This window comes from Phoca vitulina, unplaced genomic scaffold (genome assembly GCF_004348235.1).
Source record: "Phoca vitulina isolate PV1807 unplaced genomic scaffold, GSC_HSeal_1.0 scaffold11, whole genome shotgun sequence".
In the NCBI taxonomy this organism is placed as follows: Eukaryota; Metazoa; Chordata; class Mammalia; order Carnivora; family Phocidae; genus Phoca; species Phoca vitulina.
In genome coordinates, this window is record NW_022589714.1 from 19745506 (window position 1) to 19757749 (window position 12244).

Below are 12244 nucleotides of genomic sequence, written 5' to 3' on the forward strand. Positions count from 1 at the left end.
ATATATAATATTATATTATATATTATATGTTTGTGTGTTCTGTACTAGTTGAACTCCCCTAGTTAATCACTCCACCAAGTTAGGTATCTTCCTAATCCAGAAATTAAAGCTTAAACATGCCGTGAATAAGAATCTGAGGCAACCTATGTTTATTTAAACACATTATTATCTATAGTTCAGTGGTCTTTAGATGAAGACTACTAAAGCATGACAAATGACAGAAAATCTTAATCATAGCAAGATTATGAGAGGAAACTTTTAAAGAAATGAAGAAACTGTCAACCTGTATCAACTCAATGCATATACTATTTAAAAGACTATTTCTTTGTTCTTGCCATGTCTTTTACTACAAAGAGTAATCTGCCATTTGGTTAACATTAGCGTTGTTGGCTCAGTGACACTGTGAAAGTATGCATAGGTTTCGCTTCTCTGTGTAATTCCTCCCTATTAGAGACAATTATTAATTATTATTGATGCGCTCTGGCAATACACAATCCACTACAGAGGGACGGGAGAGATCCACTGTGCCTGGCAGTCACTCAGGAAAACTGCTGTGGCAGCAAGGGCACCATGACCCTTACAGGTATCCTGAAACCTGTACAACCCGTGCTGATTCAGCTCATCCCTGGGACACCTAACAACAACAAAAAGTAACTTGGCATCCTCATGAACAATGTATGGAAGATTATGAAGACTCATTTTTTAAAAAAACACACAAGAATATATATTATATATTTTCAACATTAGGTCAGATACCAATGAACATTTGGCAAATGGAAAAAGCAGTACATATTCTCCTCTACATGTGCACGTGCAAATATAGACGAGATAAAGACTCCAGGAATCCATGCAAGTGTGTGTGTGTGTGTGTGTGTGTGTGTGTGAGTATAATGTATACGTGAGTGTGTGAGTATAATGTACATGTGATTCGGCCTATCTAAAAATCAGACACTAAGTATCCATAATACATTACTTACATATACCCGAAGATATGAGCAATGGGTATTATACTTAAAATATATGGCGCAGATACTTGCAATTTTTTTTTTAAATTTCAGTAAGATTTGGGGAAAAAAAATCCTATTTCTTACCTACATTTCCAGTCATTAAGTATGAATTCTGAAAGTCCATCATCCCCATTCCAACAATGTGTATAAAATCTTCAATCACCTGCATTAACTCTATTGAGCCAGGATAAATCTACAAAAAGAAGCAAAGATTAGAAGGAATAAAAGTCTATATCATGGAATATATCACTGGAATAACAAAAACTACATAATGAGGTCACAGATGAGCTCTGATTTATTTGAAGAAATTTCTGCAATTGGCAGCAGTTGTATTTTTGAAACACTAGTTGAGAATGATACCAGGTGTCACAGGGCAAGAACTTTGAAAGTGATATGATGCAGTGATTAATCCTCCATAAATCTAAGGAAACTAAAAATATCTAGCAGATTGTATACTTAGAAATTACCCGTCTTTACTTTTGATGGGATCCTTTCCCCACTTAAATATAACATAGAACAAACACTGACATTTGGGGACTTTTCACATTTTTTACTTAGCATCTATATGATGGCCACTGAAAGAAAAAAAAAAATTTATTGCCATCATGAAGATATTTACAAACTATTAAGTTCACTGCAAAGTAACTTTTGTACCTTGGGAGAAACATTTACTTCTACAACTGTAATAGCTCCTGAATGAATAATAATGCTCACAGTAATTTCAGGATCATGCCAACAGTTTTAGTGCGGGTGCTTCACAGGTACACATACATAGCAAACCCAACACCACGCCACCTCACACGCTGCACACCGAGGAGTCCTTGCTTAAAGACAACCGGATTCAGGCATAGTGTGTGGGAAGTGAAGGTCATTTAGAAGGTCATATGAATGTTACTCTGTGTCACCCATAATGCTTATACAGTCAGCCTGCATTAGATAACCACAGTAGAGCAAAACGTCTTGAAGTTAGGTTCATTTCTTTTAGCCATTCAGCACGATCACCCCTTGAAGCCATGAAAAAATTAAGTGGATTAGAATTGTAGTGGTTTTGTCTTTACAAAGGCTGGTGCAGGAGGGGAAGAGACAGTCTGATTAGCAGAAGTATACAGTCAGAGCTGGAAGGGGATCGGAGTAAGAGGGAGACACGTTGGGCAGGGCAAATAGCAGGTGCGGTGTGTAAAGTTTACAGAAGATTTTGGCTGTGCCCCGCTAAAATTCAGACACTGAGGATGCATCATATAGGTACGTGTATTTGAAGGCATGAACAATTGACTATTACACTTAGAAATGTGTAGCATGGGTACTTGTACATTTTTTAATTTGGGGAAAATCCGGGAAGAAATGTTATTTCTTACCTAGTTTCCAATCATTAAATATGAATTCTGAGAGTTCATCGTCATTATCATTCCAAAAATCTGCATGAAATTTCCATCAGTTTCAAGCTTTCTGCTACTACTGTATTTTTTCTGCGGTTTTTGTGTAGGTGTATATGAGTACGTGTCGTGCAAGGGTAAATACAAATTAAAAATAAGAGGCTTAATTCTCCCTGCTGAAAATGAGAGACTCCCTCTCCCAGCCCCACATCCTTCATCCTTTGTTCTTAGGGCATTTACTTTTGAAAAATAATAATTGTTAAGTTCTTTGTCTCTTTGAAATGTATGTAAATCTTTTTAAAAAGCTAAATAGACTCTTACAGGGAAGACCCAGGGATGTTTTTCAGAGAGAGAGAGAGACAGAGGTGATAACAAGGAAGACAGGACCTCTATCTCTCCGTTTCTATGGGAGGGGAGGAGCGTTAACTTTCAGCAGACACTTGCTCTAAGTTGCAAAACTACCTTCATGAAGATAGAAAAAGCTTATTTTTTTTTCCTTTGGATAAAGCCAGTTAACTAACAAGTGGTCACCCCATTACCAGGTGAATTTAAGATGAACTATGTGCGGCAAATGGAGTTCACCCTTTGTGCCACGAACCTGGAGACTCATTTACCATGTAGCTGCTTTTATAACAATACCTTTTAGTAAAAGCTACAAAATAGTTGTTGTTGTTGTTTTTTAACTTCAAGTAGTTATCTTTATTTGTTTCTAATCCAGTAGTTATCTTTAAAAAGGCATTAAGGATTATCACTACTAAAAAATATTTAAAAGATAAGAATATAGCTAACTCAAAATCACAAGTAGATAGATGGATTAGGGATTCAGGATTTTCCATTGACGAGAAGTTGTACACCCACTGTTTGTTCAAGTTGGGACCTCACAGTAAATAATGCCATCTGATGAACTGCAGTCTTCTTTTAAAAAGGGGTATTATACATTTGCTCTAAATATATCCATAATTAATAGTCTCCTGCATTCTGGAAAGATGTGCTTAGCCTCTGCAGCTGTATTCTAGGGAAAGAAATCATTTCCTTCCAGTGAGTGAATGAGGCTCTCCTCTAGAAGAAAGCCAAGGACAAATACATAATTCAAGCTAGCAGAAAAAGATAGATTCAGGGTCTTACACTGAGGACTGATCTTTTTTCTTGCTATGGCCAGAAGCACAGAATTTGTACCTGATAATGAGGTAGACCCACACTGGACTATTTTTAGAGCCCCTATCATAACAGGAATAAAAGGGCATGCTTCGCTCCTGAAGACCAAGAACGTGATTATAAGAGGAGAAAGGGATAGATGGTTCATTTGAACCTCAGAAAATATTCTTATTTTCAAGATTGCATTGTTTTCTCGGAATTAGCAAGGGTCAAGCAGAAAATTTAAAGAATTTTAATACACAGTTAAATTAAATTTCCACAGGATTTTTAAAAACATGCTTATTCTCCCTTTCTTAACCTCTAACCCACTTTTTCTGTAATTTGGAAAAAAAAAGTGTTATTAACCATACATATGTCAGTACAGCACAAATGGCAGTGAAAGGTATTTTACAACAATAATTGAACCAGTAAGACCACTTGCTACACTGATCGTGCATAGCAGAAAGAGAAAAAAAAAAAGCAGAATTCAAATTTTCTTATGAGAACTCATTTTTACAACTCTTGTCTTTGAATCCAAATGCACATCTGCATATCTGATCCAGATTATACATAGTGTTGTAGTAAATGCAAATGATTTTACTTGTTATTACCCCACAGTTCGGTTTGTAATATATGTTTTTGGATTTGCTGTTTCTCCCATAGTCTGTAGGCAGGAAAGAAACTGGTTGGTAAGGCACATAGTTACTATGTATTGATACCTCAAAGTTAGGAATGACTTAAACCAGTTCAGTTTTTCCCACATTTATAATAACATTCAGTCCATTGACTGTTAGGATAAAAGAGATCACTTATTTTCTCTAAAATTAGTAAAATGTAATCTAGGATGACTTTTAGAAGTCTCCTTTTATGTTCTTGGGATAGCAAGCCATTAATTTCTTCACATATTTTTTAAGCTTTCCGTAGCCAATTTCATTTTAAGCTTTGAAACAGCTCCGGCCTTACCTGTTGTGCATCCTCCCATTTTTCCTTGTTTTCTTCGTCTAGAAGGTTGCTAACTATTTGAAAGAAGTTCTGCAAATTAAATCGGATAAAAGATTCAATGTTACAGGAGGGAATATACTTTTCAAAAACATCCATTTGAACTGATTGTGTGGTAAGAGTCTAAACACTTTGCCATATTGCTTTATGATCCTAACATATTATTCTAGAAGATCTCTGAGGGCCCTTTCTCAGCACCATACTTCTGGGATTTCTCTATAACTTCACATATACACCTCAGAAGACATCAGAATAGGGAAAATACTTATGTTTACTTACAATTGTATCTTCCATTGTAGTCTCTGTATTGTATTCTGTCATGCTATCACCAAATTATTCCTCACAAATAAGTTTTCTTCCTTCAGTAGTGAAAATCCTTTGTGTATGTCTAATTACAAGTTATCCAGTAATTGTGAACCATGATAGCTAGTTATAGTGCTGTTCTGAAGAACAATGTAGTGAAGACACAGACTGTGGGTAAGGCTGAGGCATGTTACAGGCCTCCTCAGTTGGATCCTGGGTCTGCGCTTCCCGGCTGCTTTTAATTTTTACAACTACCTCTTGCAAAGATGACATGGGATTTTCCGAGTACCTGGCATAGAGCACATGGCTAAGTGCTCAATAAATCCTAGTTATTTCAAATAATTATTCTTTATTCTGCCTTTTGCCAGCAAGCCAAAATGGAAGAATGAATAGACACAGTAGCATGTTCCTATTCAAGGGCCAAATCCTCGTCATCACCCTTGTGGCCTAACTGCTGAAGACCTACTGGCTTGACTTTAGCCTAGCAGCACCCCCAGTGAGTCTTTGGTTTTCCCTTTCTGTGCAGACAGGCGGGTTTGGGCACTCATACATAGGCAGAGACTCAGTTCAGTTCATCTGCATTAGTACCCATTTCACACACGAGGGATCTTGACCAGAGAGAGACCTTCTTGTCCTCCCACACTACACTGTGTCTTCAAAACACAGGAGCCAGGAGAAGAAGATCAGATGCCTGTTGAAAACGAATAGTGACTTGGGGTCACAGGCGACCTAAGAAGTGCAAAGTGAAGCCACGACATTTATCTTAAGCTACATGGACAGCGGTTCCTCCGTTGTGTCCCAGAGCCCATCTCTTCTGCTTGGTTTGTATGTAACTTAGCAGGAGCACTGCCTCATACTGATACATCAGCTCAGGACAAGACCCCCTCGAGGGGGAAATAATCGCAATTTTTTGGCCTCATCAGCCTTCCTCCCTAGCCAGCTTTTCAAAGAAGGTCTTTATTCAAATTCCAAATAAAGTCACCTGCATGTTTTTAGAAGAAAAACAAAGCTGCTTCACTTCCTCTTCTCTTGTGCTTTGAAGCTGTGAGTATCTATATTTAATTGCCCTATTTGTGCTATTTATTTTAATAGTTCCTGGTAATCACATGGTTGGAACATGTTTCAAGTCATAACCTCTGTAAAAGTTACAGAATATTTTATGCGACTCTTTAAAAAACTGCAAGTCTGTTTTAGACCTGTTTTCAATTCGTTTAACCTTTTTGTACTGCCAGCCATTTTTTTCCACTTAAAATTTCCTGGTTGGAGTGATAACATTTTAAGGGCTTAGTCCATTGAGCTGTAACTCTACCTATGGGCAGAAAGAATTAACCTTCAGAGTTCTCCAATTGCCTATGGCTGGTTAACTCAGTAGGGGACATGCTGCTAATGAGGCAAAAGTTGCAGATTTCATCCCTGAACATGCCAGTTAGCTGTGCTGAGGTCCACGACCACAGTCTGCATCCTAACCCCTGCCAGCTTTCATACAAATGCATGCCACTGCTAACAAGAGACACCAAGAGAATGGGAAGCAATCTGTGCAAATGCATCTCCATTTCTAAGAAAACATTTCACAAAGCATGTTTTACTGATAGTGGGTCAGTGACTCTGTGCTGTACATGAAGGCCAGAGAGCACACACAATTCCTTGATCAAAGTGATACATTCAGAGTTCAATTTTTTTTTCTTAAAGTGCCAAAGGGCATATACAAAAAACACAAATTACTAAAATATACATTCAACTAGGCAAACAGAGAGTGTAAGAAATGTTTTTGTATCACCTTCCAAGGCAATGAGACGGACTTTATTAATCAGGTTGGAAAAGTGGTACAGAGTAAAGTTCTCCTATCTCCCTATCAATTGGATTGAGAATGATCTGCCGTGAGATCAAGCAGGGCACAGTGAGCTAAGCCTGAAAATCCAAAGAGGGGGAGGCGGGGCACTTACGGGGAGACTGTCTTTCTTATTCCTCAGTGTATCCTCAGTACACACAAATGCCTTGTCCTTGGCATGTATTTAATAGAGTCCTCACTTAAAGGAAATAATGAAGTCACACAGCCACTACACATCAGGCTCTCGAACAAAACTCAAGCATCATTCCTTTGAGTGGACCCTGCTCTCATCTCTCTATCAATTCACTTTGACATTTGCTCAAAGATCAGATTGAGAAAAGAGTAGAATCAAACAGAACAGTATTTTTTGAGAAGGGGACATATAACATTTTAGGCCACTTGATTGAATTTTTGAGGAAAGTATGAAGCAACTTCCCTGGCAGATGCACTGCTCACTGGCATTCTTCAGGAACTCTGCTCATTCCGGCAAGATCTCTCTTTTGGTGACTTATGGGTCAGGTCACTTATGTCAGCCCCTGAGTTGCGACTGACAGTAGGTTTTTGTTTTGTTTTGTTTTTATCAGCCCTGATCTCTATGGCCTAGACTGTTCTGAAAAATTAAGTGTCCTTGGCCAAATCTGAGTTTGGAGCTTGAACAGGGCAGACCTGGTTTAAAATTGTCCCCAACATTCATTAGCTGTGTGGTTCCAGGCTAATGTTGCCCACCTCTGCCTTCCTTCTCTAATCAATAAGATAGAAATGATAGATACTAGCTGCCTGCCAGAGCCATTGTGAAGCTTGGAGCTAATTCTTAGCACAGAATCTGACACGTGGTAAGTGCTCAATATATGGCGGCTTTATGATTTTATTCCCTCTGTGTTATCTTTTTTATGACCAGTGGCGTGATGTGTATTTGTGGCCACATGACGGTGAATCTGCACCTATCAGGCTGCAATAGACTTTCACAACCTGGGGTGCTCTCTCCTTCTCTTTTATAGCCTCTTCCTCTCCAAGCAGTATGTGGAGCACAGAACTTATTCACCACTAACTTCAGGGCCTATCATTTGTCCACGAGAAAACTCTCGTTCCTAAGAAATGTACTCTGCTGGAAGGGTTTTCAGTGTTGTTATTATTGGACACCTATTATGTGAGAGGCATTGTGCAAACGTTTGTTGGACACATAGGTTGGGGGGCATGACTCTTCACTTATTCTTTGCGGGAAGTATTATGAAAATCAATGCAGTAAATGTCTGTTTTAAAGAGAAGCCATAAATGTTTCTGCCACATTCATAGTGCAAGTCCTAGATTTGGCCACATGAGACTAAAAGGCCACTCTATTTTATGGAAAGTGGTAACTAATTGTTTGTTTTACATCTGATTGGCTTCTGCTTGACAAATTTCTCATGTACTCTATAAAATTTTCTATAAATATACTGAAGCATATCTGAGCATTTAGATTTTGCTGAAGTCCTTGTGGGAAGAGAGCTGTAGATGAAGCTAGTGATTTGAGATATCTGAGCTCTGGGAAATGTGTTCTCCTCCTCTTAACCCATCAGCAAAATGCTGGGCACTGAAAGACAAAGACAAGCCCTAAGGAATAGATTTAATAACATAGAACTGAAAGTTTTAAGGATTCATGATGGTCTTAAGGAATCATGTTTCTGACTAGAAACACAGGAGGACCATAAAAAGGCATAAAGGCTAAACAAGGAGTCAGGGACAAGTCATTAAGATAAGGATGCACAGAACAGGATAGGCCATTGACTCCCCAATCTAGAGAGCAGTTGATAGCTGCAAGGCCATGCATGATCTAGTCCCTTCTTATTGCTCCAATTCTGCCTTAAGCTATCCTGCCCCACAGTCTCTATATTGCAGGTTCTTTAGACTTCTTCATGCATCCCAAACTCTTTCCTGCTTAGCCTTTGGACCTATATAATGCTGTTCCATTTCTCTGACTACTCTACTTCCTGTTCTTTACTTGAATAACTCTTTCTTGTCCTTCATGTCTACATTTATATGCAATTTCCTCAAGAGGGCCTTATCAGATCATCACCACCACCCTAAGTTTTCAGGGTCAGCATACTTTTTTCCTGATTTTAATCAGTGAACATTTTTATTTTTCATTTACCAATATCTTCATCATTCAAAATTAATAAAAATTCCATGGACAAAGGGAACTGTCAGTTCATATATGTAATGAACCATAAAAATATGATGTAAAGGAAGTGGGTATATAAGGGGCCCTTGTTCTCTGTCCTGATAGTCAGTTTTCCCCAATACAGGGTGAATAAGTATGCATCCTTGGCTCCACCCCATCTTTATATCCCTGCATGAGCAACTCAACAAAACTACCATGCATTGACCCAAGGATGAACAACTGCACTTCACCTTAACATAAAAGAGAGGATAGTAATGCAGGCAGCCATCCAACTGTAGAGCACCCACTTAAAAGGTGACAAACATGTTGACTTGTAGTTGCATTGTGTAGTCTTCTTTTCAAGTGTATCACCATTTTTAATTATAATGTACTTGTATGATGATCAGTTCAGGGCTTTTCCCTTCACCAGCTTATAATCTAGTTGGGATTATTTCACTCTTATGCCCTAGTGTACAGCATAAGGCAAGGAAAATGTAAATACTCAAGTATTTCAAAATGATTAACTGCATGGCTTCTCTGTATAAGACAATGGGCTAGGCATTGAAAGAATTAAAAAAAAAAAAAATCAACAAATGGTCCCCACCTAATTTTCTACCTCCTTTCCAAATCAACACCTTCCTCTGCCATATATCAATGCCAGCAAGTTCTTCACTATGTCCAGGGAAGGAGATATGACACTTACTTTTACAGGTCAGAAGACTGGTTATCTTGAATGCATATGGAATCAAACCCTTCTTATTTAAAATGGTATACTGACGTCTTAGGACCATCCTAAGCACAGACACATACTTTTGAGAAGTTGTAGGGCCTAATTAATGGATGGGAAGCAGCTGTGGATAGTTGACCCTGGTCCTCAGTTTTAAATCCAGCGACAACCAATGAAAAGGCCTGCTCTTCCAAAAATACAGTTTACTCTTTGGCAAACACAGCAAACCCTCCCAGCCCTACAACCACCACTATCCCACCCCTGGCAGAATGCATATGGTCATAGAAATGCTGCTTTGTTCAGCAAAAGAACAGCATAAAGAAAGTTATAAAAATATAACCCAGGCAGCAAAGCATAGTGGGCTTTGGCAAGGAAGAAGACTGGGGAAGGGTCATCAGTAGGTAAGTATTTCAATAGCTCAAAAGAACAATCACAAAGACCTAAAGGACAACAGTGGATTTGAGAATGGAAAGGGGAGGGAAGACATGGAAAATATTTGAGAAGCATGAATGTATCTACTTATTTATTTACTGAACACCTACTAAATGCCTGGCAGTGTTGTAAGTGCTGCGAATACCATAGTGAACAAGGCACATGAGGGTTCCTACTCTCATGGAGCTTACACTGTTATGGGTACTGGAAAGCAATAAATAAGTAAATAAGATGATTTCAGGGGGTGATACAAAAATAACACAGTTTATGGGAATAGAGAGTGACTGGGTTGGGGAGGGGTGTGTGCATGCTTATGCGAGACTGCTTTGGGTTGAATGTTCAGCAGGAAACATTTTTCCAATGAGGTGACATTTGAGCATAGAACAGAGTGGTAAGAAGGAGGCAGCCGTGGGAAGACCTGAGGAAGAGAGTTCCAGGAAAAATGAGAAGAGAAATTACAACTTCCTAGGGTAGAGGGGACAGTATGGACAAGTTTTTTTTTTTTTTTTTAAAGATTTTGTTTATTTGACAGAGAGAGAGACAGCCAGAGAGGGAACACAAGCAGGGGGAGTGGGAGAGGGAGAAGCAGGCTTCCCGCAGAGCAGGGAGCCTGATGTGGGGCTCGATTCAGGACCCTGGGATCATGACCTGAGCCGAAGGCAGACGCTTAACGACTGAGCCACCTAGGCACCCCTATGACAAGTTTTAAAAAACAGAGAGAAAGCTGGTATAGCTGGCGTGGTCTTAAAACAGGAGGAGGGATGTGGGAGAGGAGGGAGACTATGAACACAGGTTGTAGATGATAGAGGTCAGAAAAAGTGGGGCCTTGATCCCAGGCTGTAGTTCTATGACATGACTTTCACTAGAGATAAAAGATCTGCCTTTGGCTGCTGAGTGGAAGACAAAGTGCAGAGGAGTGACAGGGAAAACAAGGAGGTCAGAAAGGAGTCTGTCTTGCTTACTGAGGCCGGAGATGATGCTAGCTTGGTTTAGGGAAACAATATGATGTGGTGACAGACGGCACAGGAGGGAGAGTACAGCATCAAAGATCAGTCTTTGGCTCCCAGTTCAGGCAGTTTAGAATGATGACGCAGTCAGCCATGCTAAATACCAAAGAAGAAATAGCAGTGTTGCAAAAGAAGATAGTTTCATCTTGTTCAGTTTGAGTATGAAGAGTCTATAATATATCTAAGAGAAGAGGCCCATCGGGCTGTTTTAACTACAAGTTGGAAGCTTAAAAGGTAAATACTTGTGAGTCATTAGTTCTAGTTGAAAACTGGAGCCTTTGGGGGGAAAAAAAAAGATAACTAGGAATAGAGTTGAATGGGATGAAGTCAAGGTTAAAGCACTGGTGACAGACTAGATAGGAAGAGGAATAAGTAAGAGAGATGGGAGATAAGAAGGTAGGAAGAGAAGCAGGATTTAAAGGTGATAGAATAAAATAAATTCAGACAGAAGACACTCCACTGGGGAGATTAATCTAGAGGAGACAGACTAAGCATTTAACAAGGGTAAAAATCCAGAGAGGGTTCAAAGCGTAGTTCGGTACATCTCATGTATTTTTTCAGCCTCTATGCACTTGGCCAATGACACATGCATGTGGGAGATACAAAACCATGAGTACACCCAGATTATAGACAAAGACATGGATAACATATGTCCAACTTCCTCTGACCTGGATGAGTCTACTTCTTAGTCTTCTATTCCAAAAAACATACATAAGTGAAATTGAGAAACTTTATTATACAAATAATCTTGGGTTTTTCCTAACGTACTTTTTAAAAAACTAACCACCCCTAAAGAGTACTTGAACTTATTTTTTTTTTTATAACAGGTGAATAGACAAAATAACTCATAACTAATTAGGACAAAGAGTCATGACACTGTGGTTTAAATCTTTTATCTAGAATATCTACCCAAGCAGCACATCAAGTAGCCATTGACAAAGAGAAACTATCAAGGTTCAGGAAGGCAGGAAACTATAATCCAGGCTGCCCCCTGGCAGGTTCTGTGACCAAGATATATAGGGAATATGAGACAAGAAACTGAGCCACTGGAAAACCAGGGGATGAGCTCCGGGCCAAAAAGATTAGGGTGTCAAGGTCAATAGGTCAGTAGTGGGATCCACAGCAGGTTGGACGACCTGACCTGCCAAGCTGTGGTCAGAAGGCTCCTCCTGCCAGCAGAGCTGAACTACTGAGCTTGACCACTGTGATCTGCCAGATCTGGAGGAATAGAAGAGCATATTACTGAAGCAGATAGCCCCTACTGTTCACTGGGTTAGAGCAAAAAAAAAAAAAAAAA

The 12244-nt window shown here is 39.2% G+C and overlaps 1 protein-coding gene across 4 annotated transcripts in view; it reads right to left on the reverse strand.

The window, feature by feature from the left end:
* The window catches only part of ADGRB3 (adhesion G protein-coupled receptor B3), a 708772-nt gene that overhangs the window by 339383 nt on the left and 357145 nt on the right, over window positions 1–12244 (reverse strand). For all 4 annotated transcript variants that reach the window (XM_032409546.1, XM_032409548.1, XM_032409550.1 and 1 more), the window contains 2 exons: window positions 4478–4546; window positions 1092–1200 (listed from right to left, as the gene is read on the reverse strand). In XM_032409546.1, coding sequence (XP_032265437.1) covers window positions 1092–1200; window positions 4478–4546 — 178 coding nt within the window. The remainder of the gene's footprint in view (window positions 1–1091; window positions 1201–4477; window positions 4547–12244) is intronic.